Source organism: Anolis carolinensis, chromosome 4, assembly GCF_035594765.1.
Source record: "Anolis carolinensis isolate JA03-04 chromosome 4, rAnoCar3.1.pri, whole genome shotgun sequence".
NCBI classification, from domain to species: Eukaryota; Metazoa; Chordata; class Lepidosauria; order Squamata; family Dactyloidae; genus Anolis; species Anolis carolinensis.
The window spans coordinates 126182119-126206359 of NC_085844.1; the positions used below are offsets into that span (position 1 = coordinate 126182119).

General features: G+C 40.2%; 1 protein-coding gene, 1 long non-coding RNA gene and 9 other non-coding genes across 14 annotated transcripts in view; 1 reads left to right on the top strand and 10 right to left on the bottom strand.

Annotated features, from left to right (window-relative positions):
* Positions 1-1807: 1807 nt before the first annotated feature.
* Positions 1808-14641, bottom strand: LOC103278591 (uncharacterized). Of its 4 annotated transcripts, none has more exons than XR_001730211.2 (12): positions 14502-14639; positions 9539-9571; positions 9025-9057; positions 8366-8444; positions 7764-7811; positions 6306-6357; positions 5414-5438; positions 4878-4913; positions 4149-4190; positions 2888-2935; positions 2364-2399; positions 1808-2175 (listed from the first exon to the last, which is right to left on the bottom strand). It is a non-coding gene; the product is annotated as an uncharacterized LOC103278591 (long non-coding RNA). The 4 variants fall into 4 exon arrangements; XR_506181.3 differs by having other exon boundaries at positions 4149-4196; positions 14502-14635; XR_010005212.1 differs by having other exon boundaries at positions 4149-4913; positions 8366-8426; positions 14502-14641.
* Positions 2242-2319, bottom strand: LOC134299077 (small nucleolar RNA SNORD81). Its single transcript, XR_010006216.1, has one exon. It is a non-coding gene; the product is annotated as a small nucleolar RNA SNORD81 (small nucleolar RNA).
* On the bottom strand, positions 2652-2727 carry LOC134299092 (small nucleolar RNA snR60/Z15/Z230/Z193/J17). The gene has a single exon (XR_010006230.1). It is a non-coding gene; the product is annotated as a small nucleolar RNA snR60/Z15/Z230/Z193/J17 (small nucleolar RNA).
* Positions 3006-3084, bottom strand: LOC134299079 (small nucleolar RNA SNORD79). The gene has a single exon (XR_010006218.1). It is a non-coding gene; the product is annotated as a small nucleolar RNA SNORD79 (small nucleolar RNA).
* Positions 4523-4585, bottom strand: LOC134299102 (small nucleolar RNA SNORD75). The gene has a single exon (XR_010006240.1). It is a non-coding gene; the product is annotated as a small nucleolar RNA SNORD75 (small nucleolar RNA).
* Positions 5273-5347, bottom strand: LOC134299088 (small nucleolar RNA SNORD47). The gene has a single exon (XR_010006226.1). It is a non-coding gene; the product is annotated as a small nucleolar RNA SNORD47 (small nucleolar RNA).
* On the bottom strand, positions 5528-5586 carry LOC134299101 (small nucleolar RNA SNORD78). The gene has a single exon (XR_010006239.1). It is a non-coding gene; the product is annotated as a small nucleolar RNA SNORD78 (small nucleolar RNA).
* Positions 6436-6501, bottom strand: LOC134299090 (small nucleolar RNA SNORD44). The gene has a single exon (XR_010006228.1). It is a non-coding gene; the product is annotated as a small nucleolar RNA SNORD44 (small nucleolar RNA).
* LOC134299091 (small nucleolar RNA snR60/Z15/Z230/Z193/J17) lies at positions 8725-8805 on the bottom strand. The gene has a single exon (XR_010006229.1). It is a non-coding gene; the product is annotated as a small nucleolar RNA snR60/Z15/Z230/Z193/J17 (small nucleolar RNA).
* Positions 11218-11296, bottom strand: LOC134299089 (small nucleolar RNA SNORD74). Its single transcript, XR_010006227.1, has one exon. It is a non-coding gene; the product is annotated as a small nucleolar RNA SNORD74 (small nucleolar RNA).
* Positions 14642-14693: 52 nt separating the features above from the next.
* The window catches only part of zbtb37 (zinc finger and BTB domain containing 37), a 32990-nt gene continuing 23442 nt past the window's right edge, over positions 14694-24241 (top strand). Inside the window, exons 1-2 of the mRNA XM_003219862.4 lie at positions 14694-14838; positions 22185-23135. Of these exons, the coding sequence (XP_003219910.1) occupies positions 22213-23135 (923 nt within the window). The 5' untranslated portion in view covers positions 14694-14838; positions 22185-22212. The remainder of the gene's footprint in view (positions 14839-22184; positions 23136-24241) is intronic.

Sequence of the window (24241 nt, forward strand, 5' to 3'; positions counted from 1 at the left end):
GATTTGTCTTAGGGCACTTCTACACTTATGAAAGTAGATTCTATCAAAAATGTGCTGCAACAGATGCCAGAGTATTTCAGATCCTTCAGAGCACACTGTAGACACCTATCCCCGCTTAAGTGCATTATAGCAATTATCCAGGGAGTGGACTGAGCGCCCACTGTTAGCTCCAGCTTCTGCCAACATAGTTCAAAAACATGCAAATGCGAGTAGATCAATAGGTACCGCTCCAGCAGGAAGGTAACGGCATTCCATGCAGTCATGCCGGCCACATGACCTTTGAGGTGTCTATGGACAATACCGGCTCTTCAGCTTAGAAATGGAAATGAGCACCAACCCCCAGTCGGACATGACTGAACTTAACGTCAGGGGAAACCTTTACCTTTATAGGATCCAATACACTCAAAACTGTTCTTCCTAATGTTTTGATGGAATGTCTTTTCCCATAGTTTGAATTAATTGCCTTGTGTCTCCAGACCTTTTCACATTTTGGCTTTCCTCCTCTGGACCCATAACGTGTCAATATCCTTGAGTTGTGGTGCTCAGAACTGGACACATTATTCCATGAGAGTCGACTAAAGCAAAGAGTGGGACTGTTCCCTCAATCTCAACACTATACACCTATTATGAACCTATATTTGCATTGGCTTTAATTGCTACATCTGTTACAATTGTGATGGCTCCTAGATACTTATTGTCCTACTGTCAAAACACATATCATCCATCCTATGTTCATTCCTTTTTCTGGCTAAGTAACTTTACATTTCTTACTGTTGAAATTCTTTTGCTCATTTAGGCCTTTCTCTAATCTGCTAAAATCATTTTGGATTCTCATCTATTCTCTTGCTGTCATTTGCAAATTGGATAAGCATGCCCTCCATGTCGTCATCCAAATAATGCGTAAGGATATTGAACATTGTTCCCAGGTTATTTTGGCACCTCATTAGCGACCTCTCCAGCATTTGTACAACTCACGTTCCTGCATGGTGCCAAAGCAGCTTGCTATTATCCACTCTGCTCTAGTCTTGCAAACTCAGAACAATGGCTGTTTCCTGGCTTCAAAATTTAGATATAATCACATCTCACAAAGTGCAACAGTTTCCATTTAGTCATTCTACTTTCTCGTTAACAGTCCAGGCTTAACTTGCTCTCATGTTGGTCTATTTGGAAATGGATGGTATTCAATGCAGTCTTCTCCAGCACATTTTAAATGAGATACTGTTTTTTTACATTTGATATCTGATGTTGCCTTGAGAGGGTGGGAATCCTCAGGTTAAATAGAGGCTGAATGGCCATCTGTCAGGGGGGCCTTGATAGTGTGTTCCTGCATAGCAGGGGATTGGATTGGATGGCCCTTGGTGGGGTCTCTTCCGATTGTATGATTCCTCCTAGCTGTCCATCCGTAAGACACCATGGACAGAATAAGAATTGATAATGAAATTCTCCAACACCAAAGCATATCTATCATGAGCTGTTCCTATAAGAATTTGTTCAGACATTTTTTTGCCCTGGCTGACTATTATCTTGACCAAAATGTCAGTTTTCCATAGCAGAAACCTGGCCAGACCTATATAAGTTGGTTCCAACTCCTTACAAGCACCCAGGCTATAAACAGAGACCCCAACACAATAGTAAGAGTCAAGGTTCTCCCCCAATCAGAGCTATTACTTTAAAATGCTTTGCAGGAGGAACACCTGGTGTGTCTGGAGAGTGTAACAACAGAATACAGCTTGACTTTTTTGTGTTCAGTTCCTTGGATCAGAGCCATCTGTATTTTTCCCAATTTATCAGAAAGTTACAGTATTCCTTTTTTAGCCCATTTTGATTGCATTGCTTTATTGTACGTTTTACAATTGCCACAAAGAATCCCATCACAAAACATTCCGCTACTATAGGGATGGGCAGCTGTTACAGGCTAATTCTTCCCCTTTGCCAAAATGCTACTTGTGTCCTTCCCAGAATACACATTTCAGTAATTACTATCCCTCTGGGTATGCTCAATTTATTTTCCATGGTGTGATCATATGCATTAGAACAGCATTTCCATTACGGGCACTCCCGTGTATTATAAGAGCCAGTAAATAGAAGGCAGCATTCACAGAACCATTCTCTTTTAGAATGTCATATCCTGCTCTTCTTCCCTTACTTCTTCCAGCAAAGCTGCAATGTTTCCACCTAGGATAGGAGAAAAAAGACTTAGCCAGTGTGCCCTGTTTAGAGATGCAATGTGACTTCTAAGATGAATAGATCAGACCTTGTATTTTCCATCATCTAGTCAGAGAGAGAGTTCAAGGCTAGGTTATCATCATTAATCTATTCTCAGAAAGACCAAGTAGGATGCGATATACAGAAATAATCCTTACCTTTTGAAGTCAACTGCCACTTCAAGATTTAACCACCTAGGAGTTGAGAGAGTTGCATTAATATGCAGTGTATCAAACTGCCATTTATTCAGAAGAATTTGTGGTGTGTTGCTCAGATTCCAAAAGATTTTTGCCACCCAGCAAACCATTCACTGCCAGAATTCATAGAGTTATATGTATATCTCGGAACTATAGGCTCCCAGATGTTTACAGGACCCATCACAGCGGTATGGCCAAAAATGATTAAAAATGTCATTCAATATCTGAATGGCCAAACAATTTTAAAGCCAGATACATCAGATAGGAGCGAAAGACAGATCAGCACTGTTCCATCTGCTGAACTATGTGATCATCATTGTATCTGCGATTCTTACAATTCTAACCATTTTAAAGCTCTGATCAGGAAAATAGGAAGTTGAGGATTGATTCCCCTATATATCAAAAAGTTCTAAGTAGTATGCAACTGCCAACTTTGAAAAATGTAAATAGAGCCAACAATTTAAACCAGAGTATGTTGTACATACCTCAAGAACCTCCACAGATACTTCTTCCCAACAATTTGTTCATATAATCTGTAATAAAGTAAGAAACATAAATGTGTGCTGACAGAACAAAGTACATTATGAGGCAGTATCATCTTGGTACTGTTTCAGTATAATTCTTTCATCATTAATTTTCAGAGAGATTCCCATTGTTTCATACAATATCATCATTAACAGTACGCCAAGTAAAATCCTTTAACATATATATACTGTTAAGCTTTGGATAGCATAGGGAAGGGTTAACATCCCTGTGGGGTTGGTTTTGCTGTCTGTGCCCCTGTTCACTTTCTGTCCCTGTGACAACTAGATTTTGAAAAAAAAAATTGAGCTTGTTGTGGAAACAAGGATTAGTGAGGAAGATTCAGTGAAGATACCTTTAAATTCCCATTTCTTGCTCCTGTTTTGTAACTAGGAATCAGATGCCAAGTTGGGGACTGCCTGTACTTCAATGTTAATCAATTATTGTCTATGTCTAATGTAAAAAAGATCTAAAGAAATCCTGTAGAGTGATCTTTCATTTCTAGCATTAGCTTTTGTGGACTCCAGTCTATGTGATCAGATGCAATCTCTAGTCTCTGAACTGCAGGGTTCCTTTGTTTCTTGTTGTGATTAATATAGGTAAATTGCTGCATTGGCATTCTGGGAAACCACTCCCAGGTACAAAATTCTTTTATATCACTGGGGTGGAGGCAGGCTGTGAGAAGCAGCAGCCCAACAATACCTTATACAGTAGTCTCACTTATCCAACATAAATGGGCCAGCAGAACGTTGGATAAGCGAATATGTTGGATAATAAGGAGGGGTTTAATGAAAAGCCTATTAAACATCAAATTAGGTTATGCCAATTGTCAATTAAGCACCAAAACATTGTGTTATACAACAAATTTGACAGAAAAAGTAGTTCAATATGCAGTAATGCTAAGTAGTAATTACTGTATTTACGAATTTAGTACCAAAATATCACGATGTATTGAAAAACATTGACTACAAAAATGCGTTGGATAATCCAGAACATTGGATAAGCGAGTGTTGGATAAGTGAGACTCTACTGTATCTTCAATTGTACAAAGCACCCTAGTTTCAATAAAACTAATAAAAATACACAAAATACACCTGTGATTTTAAAATGCACCCCTTTTCCAGAAATGTTTTTCTAGAGGAAAAAGGGCATCTTTGAATTGAAATAATACAGTACTGCACACCACCTTAGATGTCTCCTGCTTTCATTTGGAGATTCACTCACCAAATCTGGAAGGCAAGACCGACCTCTCTCCATTAGTTTCCACTGCAACTTAAGAGAGATCCTAATTAATATATCATCCAACCAAAAAGCCCAAATGCTTATCTATACCCACAGCAGACTTCTGAGTGGGCATGTGCATGATGGCACAATTGCCCTGAATTTTATTCCCATTTCTATACTTAGTATAATAAATTAATACCATCAATTATTATTGTTGTTATTGTTTATTTATACCCTTCTTTTTCTCTCCACAAGGATACTCAAAGCAGCTTACATTAAAAACAATGATTGATTCAATCAGTCAGTCATGGCCCTGGACAAATCACCAACAAACAACAGTTCTCTGCCCAACTATAGTCACCATTTTTTACAAAAGCCTCAGTGCAATATATGTCAGAAAATTCTTCTGTCCACTACTCTTAGAAACATCATTGGCTTTTTCCTGGGTATTTTATTGCAGGCAGAGTGGGACTATTGATTGATCAGCCTATTGCAATACAACTTACTTTAAATGTCAATAGGTTCTAACAATCTCCTTGAAGCTAAAAACACAAAGAATGTAACCTAGAATGTTCTCCAAAGTATGTGCTATTTTCTACATTTAATTCAGCATTTTTCGTGCTCATTTTCTGAAGCAAGTCCTCAAAGTCAACCGACAAAATACCACGTCTACAGAGCCTACTCAACAGGACACAGAAAATATGTAGAAGGATTGCGTATCTTACTAACCTCTCAACAGGTTAATCAACATGAGAAACTTGTTGCCTATTAGTAATTTAAAGAGAGAAAACATGTTATAAAAGTGTAACTTATGTTCTTTTTTAAAGAGACTCAAACAGAATAAGCACAGATACTCCAAAGTAGATAGGCAACACATTTCTTACCAAGAACTGTTTTAAGTAATAAAAAAGCAGGTTGGGAAGTGTTAATTATTGTTTATTTATATCCCACTTTTTCTCTCCACAAGGAGGCTCAAACCTAAACTGATTAGATACCAGCTGCCTTCCCTTAAGTTGATATTACAGAATTTATCACACTCCAGCATACTTCTATAATTGTAAGTGATGAGCTTAGAAAGCAAATCACTACTCCCTATCCAAACTTTAGTGACAACCAAGCAATGTAACCTCAGTAAATGGAACGGAATTGTGTTAATTTCACAAGGATTCATATGGCGGAATTCAATTTCATCACTGGTTACAATTTGTAGTTAGCAATGAACAAATTGCTCCTTTGGGACAGAAGTTTTAAAAAAAGGCTCTTACCCAGCTTGGCAGTTCCAGTCAGGACCTAAATGAGAATTAAATACTTCTGTTACCCATTTCATATGCACAGATAAGCAAGCTATTCACTGTGTAAAAACTCCAAGCCTGTACAGGGTTTTCAGTGCAAAGAATCCACATGTGATTTCAGGTCAGACATTTAATCATCATTTTAAACCCTGCTGAATTTATTCTAATGCTGGAAATAAAGCTCATCCAAAGTGACAGTTGCATAAACCACAAAATTATCTCTGGATTTTTCAGAGTTTAGACTTCTATGTTCTGAGTACAGTATTTCTAGGGCAGAAATGGCAGAAGCAGCAACTTCAGCAAAAACTGAAGAAATACCTCACTGCCACATAGATAAGACAAAATTTAATATCATTTTTCTACTTCACACCAGACTAACATCTGCACTGCCTCTCCATTCAGGTCCTGTGTCTTTTATATGCCTCTGATTATTAAATCTGATTTTAACTTTATATCAACTGCCTTGATCAGTTAAAATCCTGCTGGGAATTGCTGGGCATTCACAAACATCTAAATAACTTTATTATAGGGCCACGGTGGCACAATTGGGTTAAACCCTTGTGCCAGCTGAACTGCTGACCTAAAAGTTGGTGATTTGAATCTGTGAGACAGGGTGAGCACCCGTCTGTCAGCCCTAGCTTTCCAGGCAGGGACATGAGAAGTCTCCCAGCAGGTTGGTAACACATCCAGGCGTCCCCTGGGTAATGTCTTTGTAAACAGCCAATTCTCTCACACCAGAAGCGACTTGTAGTATGTTCTCAATTCACTTCTGACACGAGTAAAAAAAAGGTTTGCCAGAATGTCACTAATAAAAGTATCTCTAGGAAATACGTTTTACTGAAGTAAATTCTCTGTAGTGACTTACCATTAAGAGTAGTTCTGACTACAGCATTTCAGTTTCAAAGATGGATCTAGACCTGGAAAAAAGGAAGGTTGTAAAGATGGTCGAGAGAAAACTAACCATAAGATATGCTAAAATGCAAGCATATCTTTATAATCAGGTAGAGCTAATTAAAACCTCCATTGTTTAAGTCAGTTCTAATGGCTTATCATCACATTACCTGCTTGCATTTAATTCCTGTATCTGATCTGTTATCAATCCACTCCTTTGGGCTTCACGCAAATCTACCATTTGTCAAAATATATGATCCTGTGCTATTCCTTTCCATTTCCGGTCGACTAGCTGAAATTCAAATATTTTGACTTTGGTATTTTAGCAATTTAATTTTGTGGCAGTGTTATTTGGGTTACTAACCCTTGTGACCACCTGTCAGTTCCAGGGCTCAGTCCCAACTGCTGGACAAGATACAATGGAGCTGTGTCTTCCTGGCTGACCACTCTTCATTCTGTGGCCATAGAGTGATAATTGGAGTTGCGATCACAGAGTGAAGGGGCAGCCAGAAAGACACTGATCCATTGTGTCTCATGCACCACCAGTTGTATTAAATACTAATTAAAAATCAGAATGAAGAACGTTGCTGCATTTTCTGAATTACTTTCAGAAAGTGGAAGAAACCTGTTCAATTTCCAGACATAGGGCAATGGTTCCCAAACATTTTTTACTCATGGAACCCTTCAGAAGACATTTATTTTCCATAGAACTCTATCACTATCTTTGTTTCATAGTGAAAATAATACAAACACAGGAAGACGCAATTAAAACTTTCCGAACAGATGGCCATCCAGCCTCTACTTAAAAATCTGCAGAGGAAACTCCACCACACCTCAATATGTAGATCATTTTACAGTAATTCAAATATCTCTCCCAATTTCCTATGTAACATTACTCTTTTAGTAGAAATTTGATATATCTTAAAAAACTATACAAGAAAAAAAGAAATGTGGAATCAACATGCGAAATTGACAGTGTCTGAATCACTCGTTATAAAATGTTGAAATGTGTAGCCAGTAACTATACAACTGATAGAAATTGTAGCACAAAATAGCTATTATGGAGACTTTTAATCAAATAGTTGTCCTTGTTTGATTTTATTTTAAAATCCCTTTTTATATTTGATTTTAAAGATTTTTTTTTCACAGAATCCCCTGCAATGCTTTTGGAGTCCTTGAGTCCCGTGGAACAATTTGGGAACCTCTGGCCTTGGGAACTCCTACAGGAGGCTGTGTTCCTAATGTATTTTGTTTTATTGTTGTGAATTAAAGTACCCATTATTTCAGAAAGAAATAGCTGAAGGTGCAACTGGCCATCTTTGAATTAAAGCATCACTTGATACAATCAAGAACAGTTCCATAAAGTTTTTATCATTTTGCTTAGTATAGTAACTTGAATTGAGTAGATAACCTTTTTGTAACTTAAACTCACTTTTCTTTGCTTCATGGTTTATCCATCCATGCCATTTGTCATGCAGACCTGTAAGAAACACAAACTTACAGCACTACAGAATTTCAGCGTAAAAAAATACTAGTGATCTGCTGTATCAGTCAATTCATTATCCTCACTAAGATCAGTGACCTGATTCAGCATCATGTACAGCAGATTGAACTTTCCTTTAACATCACAGTATTTCCAGTAGTACTATATCCAGTTTTAAAATGCTTACAATTTAAGAGGAACACTGTTGACAGAAGTTAAATGCCCCTATGTATTTTCTTAGCAATTTGCACAATAACTCGGCTAAAGGGTCTGTTTGCTAAGAATGTCAAATTGCAGGTGAATGAAAAGTATTTTTTGCAGTTATTTAAGTCACAAAAAGTACAATAAGACAATGGTGGATAAAGATCACATAGTGATGACAGAAGGGTTTTGACATTGTGTTTGATTAATTATCTACTTATTAATTATCCAAACAAGATCAATTCAGTCAATATAAACATTTGCACACATCTAAAAAGACCTGCTCTAAAATCACAATTCAACATTCTTTGTAACACATGCTTTGATCATCAAAAATGAACAAATAGTACCTGTTGATAGACATTTTGGATTCTGTGGCACAGCAGATGTTCATGTTGCACAACAGTCTTGCTGTAAAAAGCAGAAGTCCTGTAAGAGTTTAATGCACTTATTAAACATCTTGTAACTTCAATAGTGTACATGTTCCACCTAATAGTTGGTACACCTAAACATTAGGAAGACTTTCCCATAGCAAGAGCTGACCGTGAAATAAACTGTCTTGAAGGGATGGCTGTCTCTCAGGAGTGTGTGAGCTTGTGCATTTGTTTGAATGTCAATTGCATATTAAAACAATAAAAATAAACTGACATCAGAGAATCACGAAAGGAAAGGTTCTTTATGATTTGATGTCAGACAAACAGAAATTTTAAGGATGCATCAGATAGGAGCGAAAGACATCAGCAATCATCACAGAGTATCTGATGAACTATGCCATCATCATACACATCCTTTTATTGGCAACTGATTGAGAGATATGGAGCTTTTTTTGATGGTGCTAACTATGTACTATATTTCACTTTATTCCTGGATTTGAAACTGCAGGAGAAAATCTGTTTCAGTGCAGACTTTGTGCATTTAATTTATAAAACTCACTAACCAGATAGTCCACCCTTTCACCTTTAGAAATTATACCATCAGAACCAGACTAATCAGCCTTACAAATACATACCCATTCTGCAAGCATGGAACCCTTTGTCATGCCCTGTAAAGAAAAGAATCTCTGATAAAAAATCTATTCAAAGTCAATGAGAAAGGAGATGCCTTTTAAAAAGTTATTGTGCCTCAGTTTTAAAATGAAAGTGGTAATAGATTCTCATCATCCTCTTGATCAAGAGTAGCAAATAATGGTCATCATTGCAGCACAACATAAGCTATTCCTTAATCAGAAGTGGGCAGATTTCAGACTGGCAGGACCTACTTCCATTTTTGCAGGAACCCCAAAAGACACCTACCAACTTGAACATTTCCTAACGTCAGGAATTTTTTTTGAGGAAAGAAACTGGAGAAAAACATACATTTTTTGGTATAATTTACTTGGGAATAAAGTAATGCAAGTTGCTCAGAAATCTGATTGGATAATCCTGATATAACTTCTGCCCACTCCTAATTTTAAGTCAACTATACAGCATTTCAAAACAACCCAAATGATTTTTCAATCTTAAAAAAAGGAAAGGGAAAACTACCTTTATCACTAGTGCAGTTTTGATGTTTTCACCCTATAAAGGAAAAACAACTTTTTTTAGACAGCAGGAACTATTTCAAATAAAGAGTGCATAATCTCCATCACCACAGATAAGGAAAAATGATAAAAATCCTTGGCACTGCAATGCAAATGATAACCCAGAGTCTTGCTGATTTGACCAAGTACAAACTGCCATTATTCTCCACCCGCCACACTTTCTTTTCCAACTGATCAATGTTAATTTTCTGCTGATGACACTATTCTCACTGGATTGTCTGGCATTTCCCCATTTTAGTTGTTACATGAAGACTGATATTTATCTCTTTACATTACAAAAGAAACACTGTCTTATGTTTTGCTACTGTGCCTGCTATGAACAAATTAAAGGTCATTCATGAGATAGCACAAGTTATAAACTTTATCTGAAGGAAGCAGAAAACAAAGTTGAGTTATATGCTCAGATCTTTTCTAGAAATATGTCCACAATATGTTTCTTCAAGTTGCTTATTGACCTATGGCCAGTCCATGAATTAAATATGGTTTCTTAGGTAAGGAATGTTCAACAAACAATTGGTTGAAGGGGGTGAGTCTGCCTATCAGGATGAGTGAATTGGCTGCTCTCATGGTGCAGGGACAATAATCTAGTTCTTAATATCAAAAAGTCCAAGGAGCTCATGGTGGACTATAGGAAGAACAAACCAGAAATTCAGTCCTTGGTCATATATGGAGATCAAGTGGAGCGGGTGGCCAGTTTCATGGGTGTCACCATTAAGAGGAATATGACCTGGGGCATCTATATGACAGCATTGGTGGAGAAGACCCAACAGAGACTGTAGTGAGACTTTTAAAGATCCAACAACTGGATAAAAAACTGCTGGTGACTTTCTACTGCTGTACTATAGTGTCCTAACCTACTGCATCTGCCCATGGATTGGTAATTGCACAGTGATAGGAAGGCACCACTTCTGCACAGAGAATGATTGCCCTTTTAGGTCCTGCAGCTTTAAGAAAGCTCAAAGCATTTTGGGGAATCAATATCACCCAGAATGTTCTTTTTTATAATTATTGCCATCTGGCAGACAATAGAGTGACAAAGGCAAGGACAGACTGGGAGAGCTTTTATCCTAGACTTGTGGCTATGTTGAACACCATGGTTTCACATTGATGTGGCATTGGGGGCTGTACGGTGGGAATGAAGGAGGCATGGGTGTGTTGTTTTGTGGTATGTGCTGGGGAAAACATTTCATTTTGTTGTATAATGACAATCAAGTTATTCTATTTTATTCTATCCTGGTGTTAGAGCTCTGCTGCTCTAGTTGAACAATGTGTTGTTTATTTGCCCTCTTAGTATGCACTCTAATCCTACACCGGAGCCTCCGGTGGCGCAGCGGATTAAACCACTGAGCTGTTGACTGAAAGGTTGGTGGTTCGAATCCACAGGACCGGGTGAGCTCCCGCTTTTAGCACCAGCTTCTGCCAACCTGGCAGTTCAAAAAATGCAAATGTGAGTAGATCAATAGGTACTGCTCAGCGGGAAGGTAATGGCGACCCATGCAAGCACGCCGGCCACGTGACCTTGGAGGAGTCTATGGATAATGCCAGCTCTTCGGCTTAGGGATAGGAACCAACCGCCAGAGTCGGACACGACAAGATTTAATGTCAGGGGAAAACCTTAATCCTACCCCTGCTCAGAGATGTTGGTATTCATCATATTCTCAGATGTCCCTACCAACATCATTTATCATCATGTGCAGGGGAGAGGGTAAGCTCACCTTAAATGGAATGTAACTCTGAGAAGTCACACCCATATATGATACTCTACTTTGTGATATGCTTAAACCTTTAACGCAAATGTTACAGGAGGCCTCTTGGAGTCTGCAGTAATAGAAATGCAACAGCCTGTACACGTTCATATTACTAAGACTATTCCACATATACAGCTAAAAGGAAACGCGCCAAATCCTAAACTTGAACTAAATTTCCCTTGCCAATTCAGTGACAAAACAAGGACAAAAGTTGATTTGCCACGCTAGAAAAAGCATCATACAATCATTTAAGGGAGCCCCAAGCGCCCATCAAGTGCTTTTGCTGTGCAGATGATTACATAAAACATCCTGAAACTAGTTTGAGGCCCTGAGGTTATGACACAAACCAAAGCACATGGAGGACTGCCGGCTCTTCGCAATCTTTTGTGAGTGTAATGTCTGCCAGCTGCAGTTTGAAGCTAGCTTCAAACCATATTAAATGGCCAGTGTGAATGTGGCCTCAGGCAAGAAATCACTGCCTCTCTTTCTTAGGGAAATAGCAACACCTCGACCGCATCTCTCCTTATGAAATGGCTGAAAAACCATGCTATCAAGACAGGATTTTAAATGGCTTGTATAACTAATTCCTAATCTGGAAATTTTAATCATAGAAATACATGGCTCTAATAATAACTTTATTTTTGTACCCCACCTCCATCTCCCCAAAGGGACTTGGGGCTGTTAACATGGGGGCCAAGCCCAGATAGTTGCAATAAAGCAGATTAAAAATACATACTGAATACATTACATCAGAAGATAAAAAAACACATCAAGATAAAAACATAATTATACACAAAAACATAGGAAAAATAAAATAGTAACAGTATAGTTTGACGTAATAGAAAATCACGGCTATAGATGGTTATATACTGTTTTTCTAGGGTTCTATAGTTTTTAATTTTGTTTATTTATGTTTATATTGTTGTGCTATTTTGTTTTTTTAATTGGTATGTGACTATTTCTATGTATATTTATTATAGTCGTTAGTCTTGCTGTAAGTTCCCCCGTCTCTCCAGGGAGAGGGGGCTGAATATAAATAAAGATTATTGTTTATAATCATCCAAAAATCTCCCAACTCCATTAAGTCCATCTTATCAGTACAGGCCAAGAACTCTTTACAGTCCTAATTAAATATGAAAACAAAGTTTTATTTTGCATTGAGATTGTATTTTACCCCACTCAACTCTTCCAAGCTACAAAAGCACTCAAGAGGTTTACAAAATGGTAATTTGCTTTTAGTCTTAAAATTTACACCAGATAAATAAGGCTCCTCCTACACTGCCATATAATCCATGTTAACAAAGCAGATAATCTGGATTTTATATGGCAGTACAGAAGGGGCCTAAGGGCCCTTCCACACAGTCATATAACCCAGAATTTCAAGGCAGAAAATCCCACAATATCTGCTTTGAACCGGGTTATCTGAGTCCACACTGCCATATATTCCAGTTCAAAGCAGATATTGTGGGATTTTATTCAGCTGTGTTGAAGGGACATAAAATGCAATACAGGACAGAATGAAACTCTGGAGACATCTACACTGTAATATTAATGCAGTTTTACACCCTTGAACGTCAATTATGGCTCAATTACTTATATCCCACTTATATCTCTCCATACGGGAGATTCAAAGCGGCTCACAATCAAAACATTACTTCAAATATGCAATAATTAAACAGTGTATTGTATATTACTAGTAGTAATTATATTTAATAGATTCGTATTACTATATTACATTCTTACATATTACATACTATATTGTATTATTATTAGTACTATGGAGTATTACATTATATTATCGATATTATACATAGTATATACAATACAGTAGCCTCACTTATCCAACACTCGCTTACCCAACCTTCTGGATTATCCAACGCGTTTTTGTAGTCAATGTTTTCAATACATCACGATATTTTGGTGCGAAATTCGTAAATACAGTAATTACTACATAGCATTACTGCACATTGAACTACTTTTTCTGTGAAATTTGTTGTCTAACATGATGTTTTGGTGCTTAATTTGTAAAATCATAAACTGATTTGATGTTTAATAGGCTTTTCCTTAATCCCTCCTTATTATCCAATATATTCGCTTAGCCAACATTCTGCCGGCCCATTTATGTTGGATAAGTGAGACTCTACTCTATTAGTATTAGTGTTACATTGTATTACTATCGATATATGTAGTATACACAATGTATCATTATGAGCACAGCACAGCAGCAGCATCATATCTTACAGTAGTCTCACTTATTCAACATAAACGGGCTGGCAAAATGTTGGATAATAAGGAGAGATTAAGAAAAAGCCTATTAAAACCCAAAATAGGTTATGATTTTGCAAATTAAGAAAGAAAACGTTATACAACAAAATTGACAGAAAAAGTAGTTCATTGCACATTACTGCTATGTAGTAATTACTGTATTTACGAATTCAGCACCAAACTATCACAATGCATTGAAAACATTGACTACAAAAATGCGTTGGATAAGCCAGAACGTTGGATAAGTGAGGCTCTACTGTATATTGTATTATGCCACCATACCAGACATGGGCAAACTAGGGCTCTCCGGGTGTTTTGGACTTCAACTCCCGCCATTCCTAACAGCCGGAAGTTAGGAATGGCGGGAGTTGAGGTCCAAAACAGCCCATGGGCTATTAGCAATGGTGGCAGTTATACGTCCAGAACACCTAGAGGCCCAGGTTTGCCCATGCCTGCAGTATACGATGGAATCCTAATATTTGTACGTCAGCGACGCGCCAGCACTCTTCGGCAGCGAAGGCTCAAGGCCTAGCACAGTGGTTCTCAACCTGTGGGTCCCCAGGTGTTTTGGCCTACCACTCCCAAAAAATCCCAGCCAGTTTACCTGCTGTTAGGATTTCTGGGAGTTGAAGGCCAAAATATCTGAGGACCCACAGGTCAAGAACCACTGGCCTAGCAGAACTAAAATTCCCATGATTCCACTGCACTGAGCCATAGACGCCATGTGCAGAGCTCCGTTGAAGAAGAGGGGCCCGCGCGTATCCGCCTCCATCCGCCGCCTTCAGAGCCTCCCAAGGCGGACACGGCATCCTAGAGACCCTCAACACTTTGGGGAAGACAATCAGGAGGCCTTCATTTCGAGAAGACTCCCTGTGCCTTCGTTTGAAAACTCACCATGGCGGACCCTTTCGCTCTGCACGACGCGCGAAGAGAAAGAGGACGAATGAGGCGGAGCCATTAGCTTTTATATAGGCCATCAGATCACGTGGGGCGAATCGCGCGATTGGCCTCCCCCCCGGGATGATAATAGCCCCGCCTCTAAAGGGGAGGACGATAGCCCCGCCCTTGTGGGCGGAGCTACCCGACACACAGGTCGCGGGGGAAAAGAGGGGGAGATACGCTCGTCAATCAAGGGAGGAAAGGGGGGGACAGGATGTTCTTCCGGGGCGTGGCTGTTCTGGGGGTTTCACTTCCGGAAGGGTGCGCGGGCTCGTCCCACCCCCCCGTGGAGGTACGTAGACGGTGAATTTCGGTCCCCTCGGGAAAGAAGGAGGCAGCCCCACGCCCCGCCCTCGCTCCCTTCTCGCCTCAGGGCCCAGAGGAGCATGAGGAACTGGCTGTCGCCTTAGCCTCTTGGCAACCCTAAGGCGTTGCTGTGTGTGTAGACGGAGCCATGTTCGCCCCTCAGGGGGAGGCGGGCAGCCCCTCCTCTTGCTCCTGACAGGACCCCCGCCCCCCTTTTCCCGCCTCTGGGGAGACCAGGCCCTTCCCCTCTCCCTCTGTCTCCAAGCGAGGGGGGAAGGGCCCCTCTCTTAGGAAGCGTCCTGCTTACTTTTGTTGAACTAGTTGGGTCGGCCCCAGTTGTGTTCCTCTTGTGATTGGGGAGGTGTATTTTGGACTGGATGGAGCAAGAGAATAGAGACCTCGCTTTTTTGTGGGCAAAGTTCAAGTTCCTCTTGAGTCACAAGGCCCACACCCCGATGTCATTTTAGACGGCCCTCCAGATGCTGCATTCCTCCATCATTAGACATCATGACTAAAGCTGGTGGGAATAATACTTTAATAATAATAGGAGCCCCGGTGGCGAAGTGTGTTAAAGCACTGAGCTGCTGAACTTGCAGACCGAAAGGTCCCAGGTTCGAATCCCGGGAGCGGAGTGAGCACCCGCTGTTAGCTCCAGCTTCTGCCAAACTAGCAGTTCGAAAACATGCCAATGTGAGTAGATCAATAGGTACCGCTCCTGCAGGAAGGTAACGGTGCTCCATGCAGTCATGCCGGCAACATGACCTTGGAGGTGTCTATGGACAACGCCGGCTCTTCGGTTTAGAAATGGAGATGAGCACCAACCTCCAAAGTCAGACGTGACTGGACTTAATGTCAGGGGAAACCTTTACCTTTACTAATAATGATAGTAATAAAACTTTATGTATATTCCACCCTATCTCCCCAAAAGGATTCAAGGTGGATTCCAACATACACCCGCAAACATTCAGTACCTCCATAAAAAGCAAACATATCGTATTGTTGAAGACTTTCTTGGTCAGAATCACTGGGTTGCTGTGAGACTTTCGGGCTGTATGGCCATGTTCCAGAAGCTTTCTCTCCTTACATTTTGCCCACATCTGTGGCAGGCTCCTCAGAGCACAACCTCAGAGGATGTCTGCCACAGATGTGGGCGAAACATCAGGAGAGAAAGCTTCTGGAACATGGCCATACAGTTCGAAAGACTCACAGCAACCCAAACAGATAGCCACATAAAATCCCAGAAAGTCCCCACATCTGAAAACAGCATTCAAACCTAAAATCGAATTAAACCTAAGATCAGTAAATTAAACCTAACATCAGTAAATTGAACCAACATAGACAAAAATTATATAATGACATAAAATCTAAACTAACTTCCACATTAATTTACAGAAGCCAACTGGAGTTTACAAAGTTGTGTGGGTTGGTTATGTGGGCAATGGTGGTAAATTGGACTGACATAGACTATAAAAGCCCACATACAAAATAGTTCTCAACCAGGGCCCTGTAGTGGTCACTCACTGTCTAATCCTTCTCCATATACTAGTGAGCAGAAGTAGGTCTTCAGTTGTTTTTAACCCGCCGCGGTTAAATCCATCACGGTCCTGGATTTACATTTACATTTGTGTAAATGTTAAATATCGATGGAGCATCAAGCACGCTCCCCCGAGGCAGGCCCTTCTTCTGTTTTCACCATCTTCTCTTAATAATAATTTTATTTCTTACCTACCTCTCCCCATGGCTTGAGGCGGATTACAGCACAATTAAAAAACACGAACATTGCAAAAATTCAACAAATACGCATATTTCTATAAAAGATCCACGTAAAAACTGTATTTCTATAAAATACATATTAAAGAACACCAAAACAGACATCAAACAAAGGACATGAGTTTAAGATTCATAGTTAAAAACTGTCTGGGTAGGCCTACCCGAAGAGATGTGTCTTTAGATGGTTTTAAAATTCCAACAGTTTATCTAGCTGTCAGAACTCTATCGGAGGGCCATTCCAGAGTCTTGGGGTGGCCGATAAAAAGGTCCTCTGGGTGACGATCACCAGTCAGGTTCTGGCTGGTTGGAGCTGATGCCTCCCAGAGGATCTCAATGTTTGGGGAGGATTGTATGGGAGAAGGTGGTCCTGAAGATAACCTGGACCCAAACCATGTAAAGCTTTAGAAGTCAAAACCAACACCTTGTACTTTGCCCCAGAAACAAACTGGCAGACAGTGGAGTGACATTAAGATAAATGTAATGTGCTCATTCCACATTGAAATGGGTTATATTGTTATTACTATTCTTCCTATTATGTTTACTTGAGTCTCCCCAAAGGGGACTCAAAGTGATTTGACATAAAATCATTAATATACAATTTAAAATATACAAAAATGAAAATGTTAAAATAGAATTAAACATAAGAAGTATTTAAAATATCCACTGTTAAAATCCATCAAAACAGTTAAAAATCACAGCAGCCCCTGACTAGATCTTAGACACCTTCATCTGTAAAAGCCTGGCTGAACAAAAAAGAGTTGTATCCTGCCGCTGGAAGGACAGCAGGGAGGGGCCCATTCTGGCTTCCCTGGGAAGAAGAGAGATCAAGAGACGTGGAGCAGCCACCGAGAAGGCCCACTCTCTTGTTCCTACTGCCCAAGCTTGAGATGGAGGTGGGACCGAGAGAAGGGCCTCTCCTCAAGATCTCAGGGCCTGAGCAGGTTCATATAAGGGGATGCGGTCAACCAAATAGCAGTGTGGACTCAGATTATCCAGTTCAAAGCAGATATTGTGGATTATCCGTCTTGATATTCTAGGTATTCTAGGTTATATGGCTATGTGGAAGGGCCCTTAAATACAAAGTATGTAAAGATGATGTCTGATGTTAAAATGCCCTTTAGCCAACCTCAGACCCACAAGTTATGGGTATTGCAATTCCGATAATCTCCAGTCTGCATGGCGGATTAATCAAAAGTGATGGCAATTGTCATTCAGTAATATCTGAGGACCCCAAATTGCATAAAATCTAAAGTGCACCCATCACTGTGCAAAAAATATTGTTGACCCTCTGTATCCAGATTTTCCATCCATGGGTTCAGTGGCCATTTGTAGGCAACCATAATGACTCTGGGGGTGCCAAGCCCTCCCTCCGTCTCCCTCTCTTTTCAAGGGAGAGGAGGAGGAGGAGGTGTCTCCATGCTCTCTTCCCAGGAAGCGTCCGGTTGCCTACTTTTGGCTGCAGCATGTTGAACTTCTTGGGTCTGACCTAGTTGAGTTCCTCTTGTGCTTATGGAGGTGTATTTTGGACTGAAGCAAGAAAATGGAGGCCTAGCTTTTGTAGGCAAAGTTCAAGTTTCTCCTTAGTCACATGGGTCAAACTCAAGGCCCACATCCCGAGCCCAGCCCTCCATGTCATTTTATGTGGCCCTTCAGATGGTGGGCTACAAAATCCTGTATTCCTCATCATTGGATGGACATCACAGCTAGAACTGATGGGAGCTGGGATACAGGAACATCAGGTGGATGCAGTTTGTTTTGTTAAGTTGGGGTAATGGGGTTTGGATTTCAGCCCCTTCCACACAGCTGTATAAAACCCACATTGAACTAATAATACATTTATTACAATCAACACATCAGATAAAAACAAACAAGTAGAACCGAACAAAAATTACTAATAACAAGATTATATAAAACAGATATTATTAAATTCAGGTAAAAATTCTCTTAGGTTTATGATGTCGTTTTTTGGCAACAAGCAAGTGCTGCGGCACAAAAGCTGGCCACTTTTAACCTGTTACCATTGGATTCTGATCTGCCAACAAGTAGTGTATGTAAAACTCATCAGTTCTTCCAGGAAAGCTTTGTAGAATTGGGTGGATAAAAGTGTGTCTGAAACTACTGTAGAAGGAACAGTATAATGCATGTCTTAATGTTTCCACTAAGCCATCACCACAATGACGTAAGCATGTGTCATAGGGGACTTTGTTATAAAATCAGAATAGCAGATTTGGAAGAAACCAACTCTATTTTATTATACTTCCCTCTAATAAGGCTGAAGGTAATACATTAAATTTTGTTAGGGTGAATGCTTTTCTATATTTTGGAAGGGTTAAAATATGAAAAGGACTTCCTAACATAAAAGACTGACCACTGTCTCTGAATTCAGGATATAGAGTAGCTGCACTTACATGGTATTGCAATTCATTATCTATCATTTTTGTTTTCATACATCCCATTGGCAAAATTATTATTATTATTATTATTATTATTATTATTATTATTATTATTATTATTATCACATTGAACTGGATTATATGGCATGGGGACTCAGATAATCCAGATAATTTGCTCAGATAAAACAAATATTGTGGATTATCTGCCTTGATAATTCTGGGTTATACGTCTGTGTGGAAGGGCCTTTAGATACAAGGCATGTGGAGATGATGTCTGACACTAAAATGCCCTTTAACTTTTCCCCAACCTCAATTCCCATCATCCCCAGCCCACATGGCAGATATAATCAAAAGTGATAGTGATTGTCATTCAATAATATCTGAGAACCTAAATTTTGTAAAGAGCACTTTTTATCATGTCAGAAGCGAATTGAGACAAATGGTTTCTGGTGTGAGAAAATCGGCCATCTTCAAAGGGGACGTCCGGATGTGTTACCATCCTGCAGGAGGCTTCTCTCATGTCCCCGCATGGGAAGCTAGGGCTGACAAATGGGGGCTCACCCCATCTCACGGATTCGAACAGCCAGACTTCAGGTCAACAAGTCAGCCGGCACAAGGGTTTAACCCATTGCGCCACTGCGACTCCGTAAAGCATTGATCACTATGCAAAAAAATTATAGTTGACCCTCTGTATCCATATTCTCCATCCATGTGTTCAGTGGCCATTTATAGGCAAGCATAACACTAATATGCCCCCCTTGATAATTATGCCCCTTCCACATAGCTGTATAAAATCCACATTGAACTGGATTATATGTCAGTGTGGACTGAGATAACCCAGTTCAAAGCAGATATTTTGGATTAATCTGCCTTGATAATCTGGGTTATTATGGCTATGCGGAAGGGTGCTGAGTTGGACATCCTTGTCCTAAGTGATATGCTGTCATTCAGTCCCATATCTTCTGCCTTTTCAGTCCACTTTATAACCATGCCATACAGATACAGGTCTTGAAAGCGAATAATCTATATTTTTCTGCCAGGCTAGGGATTATTAAACTTTACCCTCTTGCAACCCCTTCCCTCCCAAGAAACAATATCTATCTTTCTCATACACCAGGGCTTATTAAAATGTACCCTCTCACAACCCCTTTCCTCCCAAGTAATGTTTACGTGACCCCAGGTATATAACATAGATGTGGAAATCAAACATTTAGTGATAACAAAGCAGCATTTGTGAGGTTTGCTAAACAAGCTGTTTTTCTTATTTGTAGAGTACATATGAACCATTTTCTGCAGAGTCCACTATAAACACAGCACATTGTTGCTAACAAAGATGTAAATGTTTAGGTGGCATTCAGAAACATTTTACTGTTGCCAAATTTTTCATGGCCCCAACATTGAGAAGGGGACCCTACTTGAAGTAGAGACCCACAGAATGCTAGACCCGGTCAAAATCATGCAGCTCTTTCTCAAATATAGGAACAACACTGTGTGAACTCTGTTGGAATCATAGAGTTGGAAGAAACCACAAGGGCCATCTAGTCTAACCCCATTCTGCCATGCAGAAACACCCAGTCAAATCATCTTCAACAGATCACCATCCAGTCTCTGCATATAAGGTTCCAGGGAAGGATACTCTAACCACATTCTGAAGCCCCTTCTACTCATTTGTACAAAATTCACATTATCTGCTTTGAACTGGATTATATGGCAATGTAGACTTAAGATAATCCAGTTCAAATCAGATAATGTAGATTTTCTGTTTTGATAACCTGGATTATCTGGCAGTGTAGAAGGGGGTTGAATCAGCACATTCCACTGCTGAACATCTGTTACCATCTGGAAATTCTTCCTAATGTTTAGGTGGAATCTATTTCTTGCAGTTTCAGTCCTGGTCTCTAAGGGCCGTTCCACACAGCCGGATAACCTAGAATATCGAGCTGTAAAATTCCACAATATCTGCTTTGAACTGGGTTATCTGAGTCCACACTCAGATAATGTGGGATTTTCTGCCTTGATATTCTGGGATATGTGGAAGCGCCCTGAGTCCACACTGCCATATATTCCAGTTCAAAGCAGAAAATGTGGGGTTTTATTCAGCTGTGTAGAAGGGGCCTAGAACAGCATAAAACAAGCTTGCTTCTTCTTTAATGTGACATCCTTTCAAATATTTAAACGAGGCTATCATGTCTCCCTCTCAGCCTTCTTTTCTTCAAGATAAACATACCCAGCTCTCTAAGCCTTTCCTCATAGGGCTTGGCTTACAAACCTTTGATCATTTTGATCACCTTCTCTGGACATGTTCCAGCTTGTCAATATCCTTCTTGAATTGTGGGGCCCAGAACTGGACTCAGGGCCCTTCCACACAGCCATATAACCCAGAATATCAAGGCAGATAATCCACAATATCTGCTTTGAACTGGATTACCTAAGGCCACACTTCCATATAATCCAGTTCAGTGTGGAAGGGGCCACAGTATTCCAGGTGAAGTCTGACCAAAGCAGATGAGAGTGGGACTAGCCCACCATGCAGGAATGTCAGGGCGATGACTCTGACATGTTACCATAAGCTCACTGCAGCCTGACAGCCCAATCCATCTCATTGCACTGTTATGCAGATAAAAGCACGTAATCTGGTGTGGAGCTTGTTTGGCATTTTGGCAACATCACCTGATAATAGATGGAATGACATTGCAGTGAAAATTTTAAGACTTGATGCTTTCCAGTGGCTTTTAGAATATCTCACTTAGACTACAAAACCATATACATTCACTTGAGAATAGGGATTACTAAAGTCAGTGGGTCCCCAGATGTTTTGGCCTTCAACTCCCAGATATCCTAAGATCTAGTAAACTAGCTTTCACAGATTGAGAACCACTGCTGTAGTGTGTTGGGCAGCTGCAGTATTATTAGGTGGCTGCTACAATGATCAGCCATTGAAAACCCATTTCTGTGTCCATAATTGCTTTATAACTGTTCTGTATAGTTGTTTTAAAGTAATTAAATTTTGGGAGTAGTTTCTTTATGGGTGCTCACATCATATAGAAGTTTTGTTTCTGTGAGGAATGACTATTTTTTGGACCGTCAGTATCTTCCTCATGTAGTATGAGAAGCAGACACGAAGAGAATCTTTTCTAATGCTACCTGTGTTGATGCTTTCTTTCATTAGGGTTGCTCCACCCACAACTGGAGCCGACATGGACAAAAGTGGAAACATTCAGTTGGAAATTCCTGACTTCAGCAATTCTGTTCTGAGCCACCTGAACCAGCTGCGTATGCAGGGCAGGCTGTGTGACATTGTAGTCAATGTTCAGGGCCAAGCTTTCAGGGCGCACAAAGTTGTACTCGCTGCTAGCTCACCTTACTTTCGGGACCACATGTCGCTCAATGAGATGAGCACGGTCTCCATATCTGTCATCAAAAATCCCACTGTATTTGAGCACCTTCTTTCTTTTTGCTACACTGGGCGAATATGCCTCCAGCTAGCAGATATTATAAGCTACTTGACCGCAGCCAGTTTCCTGCAGATGCAACATATTATAGACAAATGTACGCAGATCTTGGAGGGCATTCATTTTAAAATTAATGTCTCTGAGGTCGAAGCAGAATTGAGCCAAACAAGGGCAAAGCATCAAGAAAGACCTCCGGATTCCCATCGTGCATCTCCATCTTTGAATCACTCTCTGAGTCCACACCATAGCACTCCAAAAGGAAGCCGTATGGGACAGGTCAGCACGGTGTTGGACATTCGGGAACTTAGTCCTCCTGGGGAGTCTACAAGCCCTCAAATAATTGAACAGAGCTCAGATGCAGAGAGCAGGGAGCCCATACTGAGGATTAACAGGGCAGGACAGTGGTATGTGGAGACAGGAGTGGCAGACCATGGGGGGCAGGGTGATGATGACGTCAAGGTCCTTGGAGCAGTACGAATCAAAACTGAGAATCTGGAGGAGTGGCTTGGGACAGAAAACCAGCCTTCTGGAGAAGATGGAAGCAGTGCAGAGGAGGTTACTGCCATGGTGATTGATACAACAGGACATGGATCTATGGGGCAAGAAAGTTATACCTTGGGTTCATCAGGAGCAAAAGTGGCTAGACCAACCAGCACTGAGATTGACAGGTAAGACTAGCTGTTGTTTGTTGCCATTATTATAGTTGTCACGGTTAGTGGAGTGTGCCTTTAAGTCAATGCTAACATATGGTGATCCTAAGGCAAAATATGGGGGGGGGGGTTCTTGGTAGAATTTGTTCAGTGGGGGCTTGTCCTTGCGTTGAGTTACGACTGGAAAATTTGTAACTTTTCTAAGGTCGCCCAGAAAATTTCCATGGTGAGGATTTGAACCCTTTGACTTTCCTTTGTGGAGAGAATAAGTTGGGGGGGGGGGGGGGGATAAATATAATAATGATGGTCTCCCAGTATCTTAGTCTACCAACCAAAATACTACACTGGCTCATAATATAACAATTATTATTAGTAGTATTTTTACTATTATTCGCTTTTGCAGTGTTTCAGGTGTGTTCTAGTTACATCATTATCCGTTTTAATACTCTTTTCAACTTGAAGTGGATCACAACATAATCAAATAAATCTATAAAACCACATAGTAAAACATAGTTAAATAACACATAAAAGCGTATATCAAAACATATGCATATTAAAATACATGAGACAAAAGTTAAAACACAGTAATATAGAATGTGGTTTTAAAATTGAGTTAAAACTGACTGGATATGTTTGTCAGAAAAGATAGGTCTTCAGTTGTCTTTTAAATTCCAACGCCTTCCCCCTCCCCCAAGAGGACCTCAGTATCTAAGGGGCAGATTGTAAGTGAGAAGGCGATTTTGTAGGTAACCTGGACCCAAACCATGTAGGGATTTAAAGGTCAAAACCAACACTTTGTACTTTGCCCGTAAACTAATTGGCAACCAGTGGAGTGATTGTTGTATAAATGTCAAAGTCACTTCTAGATGTTTCTATAACTAGTCTGGCTGTCATGTTTTGAGCTAATTGGAGTTTCCAAACTTGGTACAGAGGTAGTCCAGTGTAAAGTGCATTGCAGAAGTCCAATCAAAAGGTTACCAGCGCATAAACTGCCATCTTTAGGTCCTCCAATATAGGAAAGGATGCCGTTGATGTATCAGCCAAAGCTGGTAGCAAGCATTCCTGACCGTTGCATCTACCTGGGCTGACATTTGGAGGGATGGATCCAGGAGCACTCCCAAGCT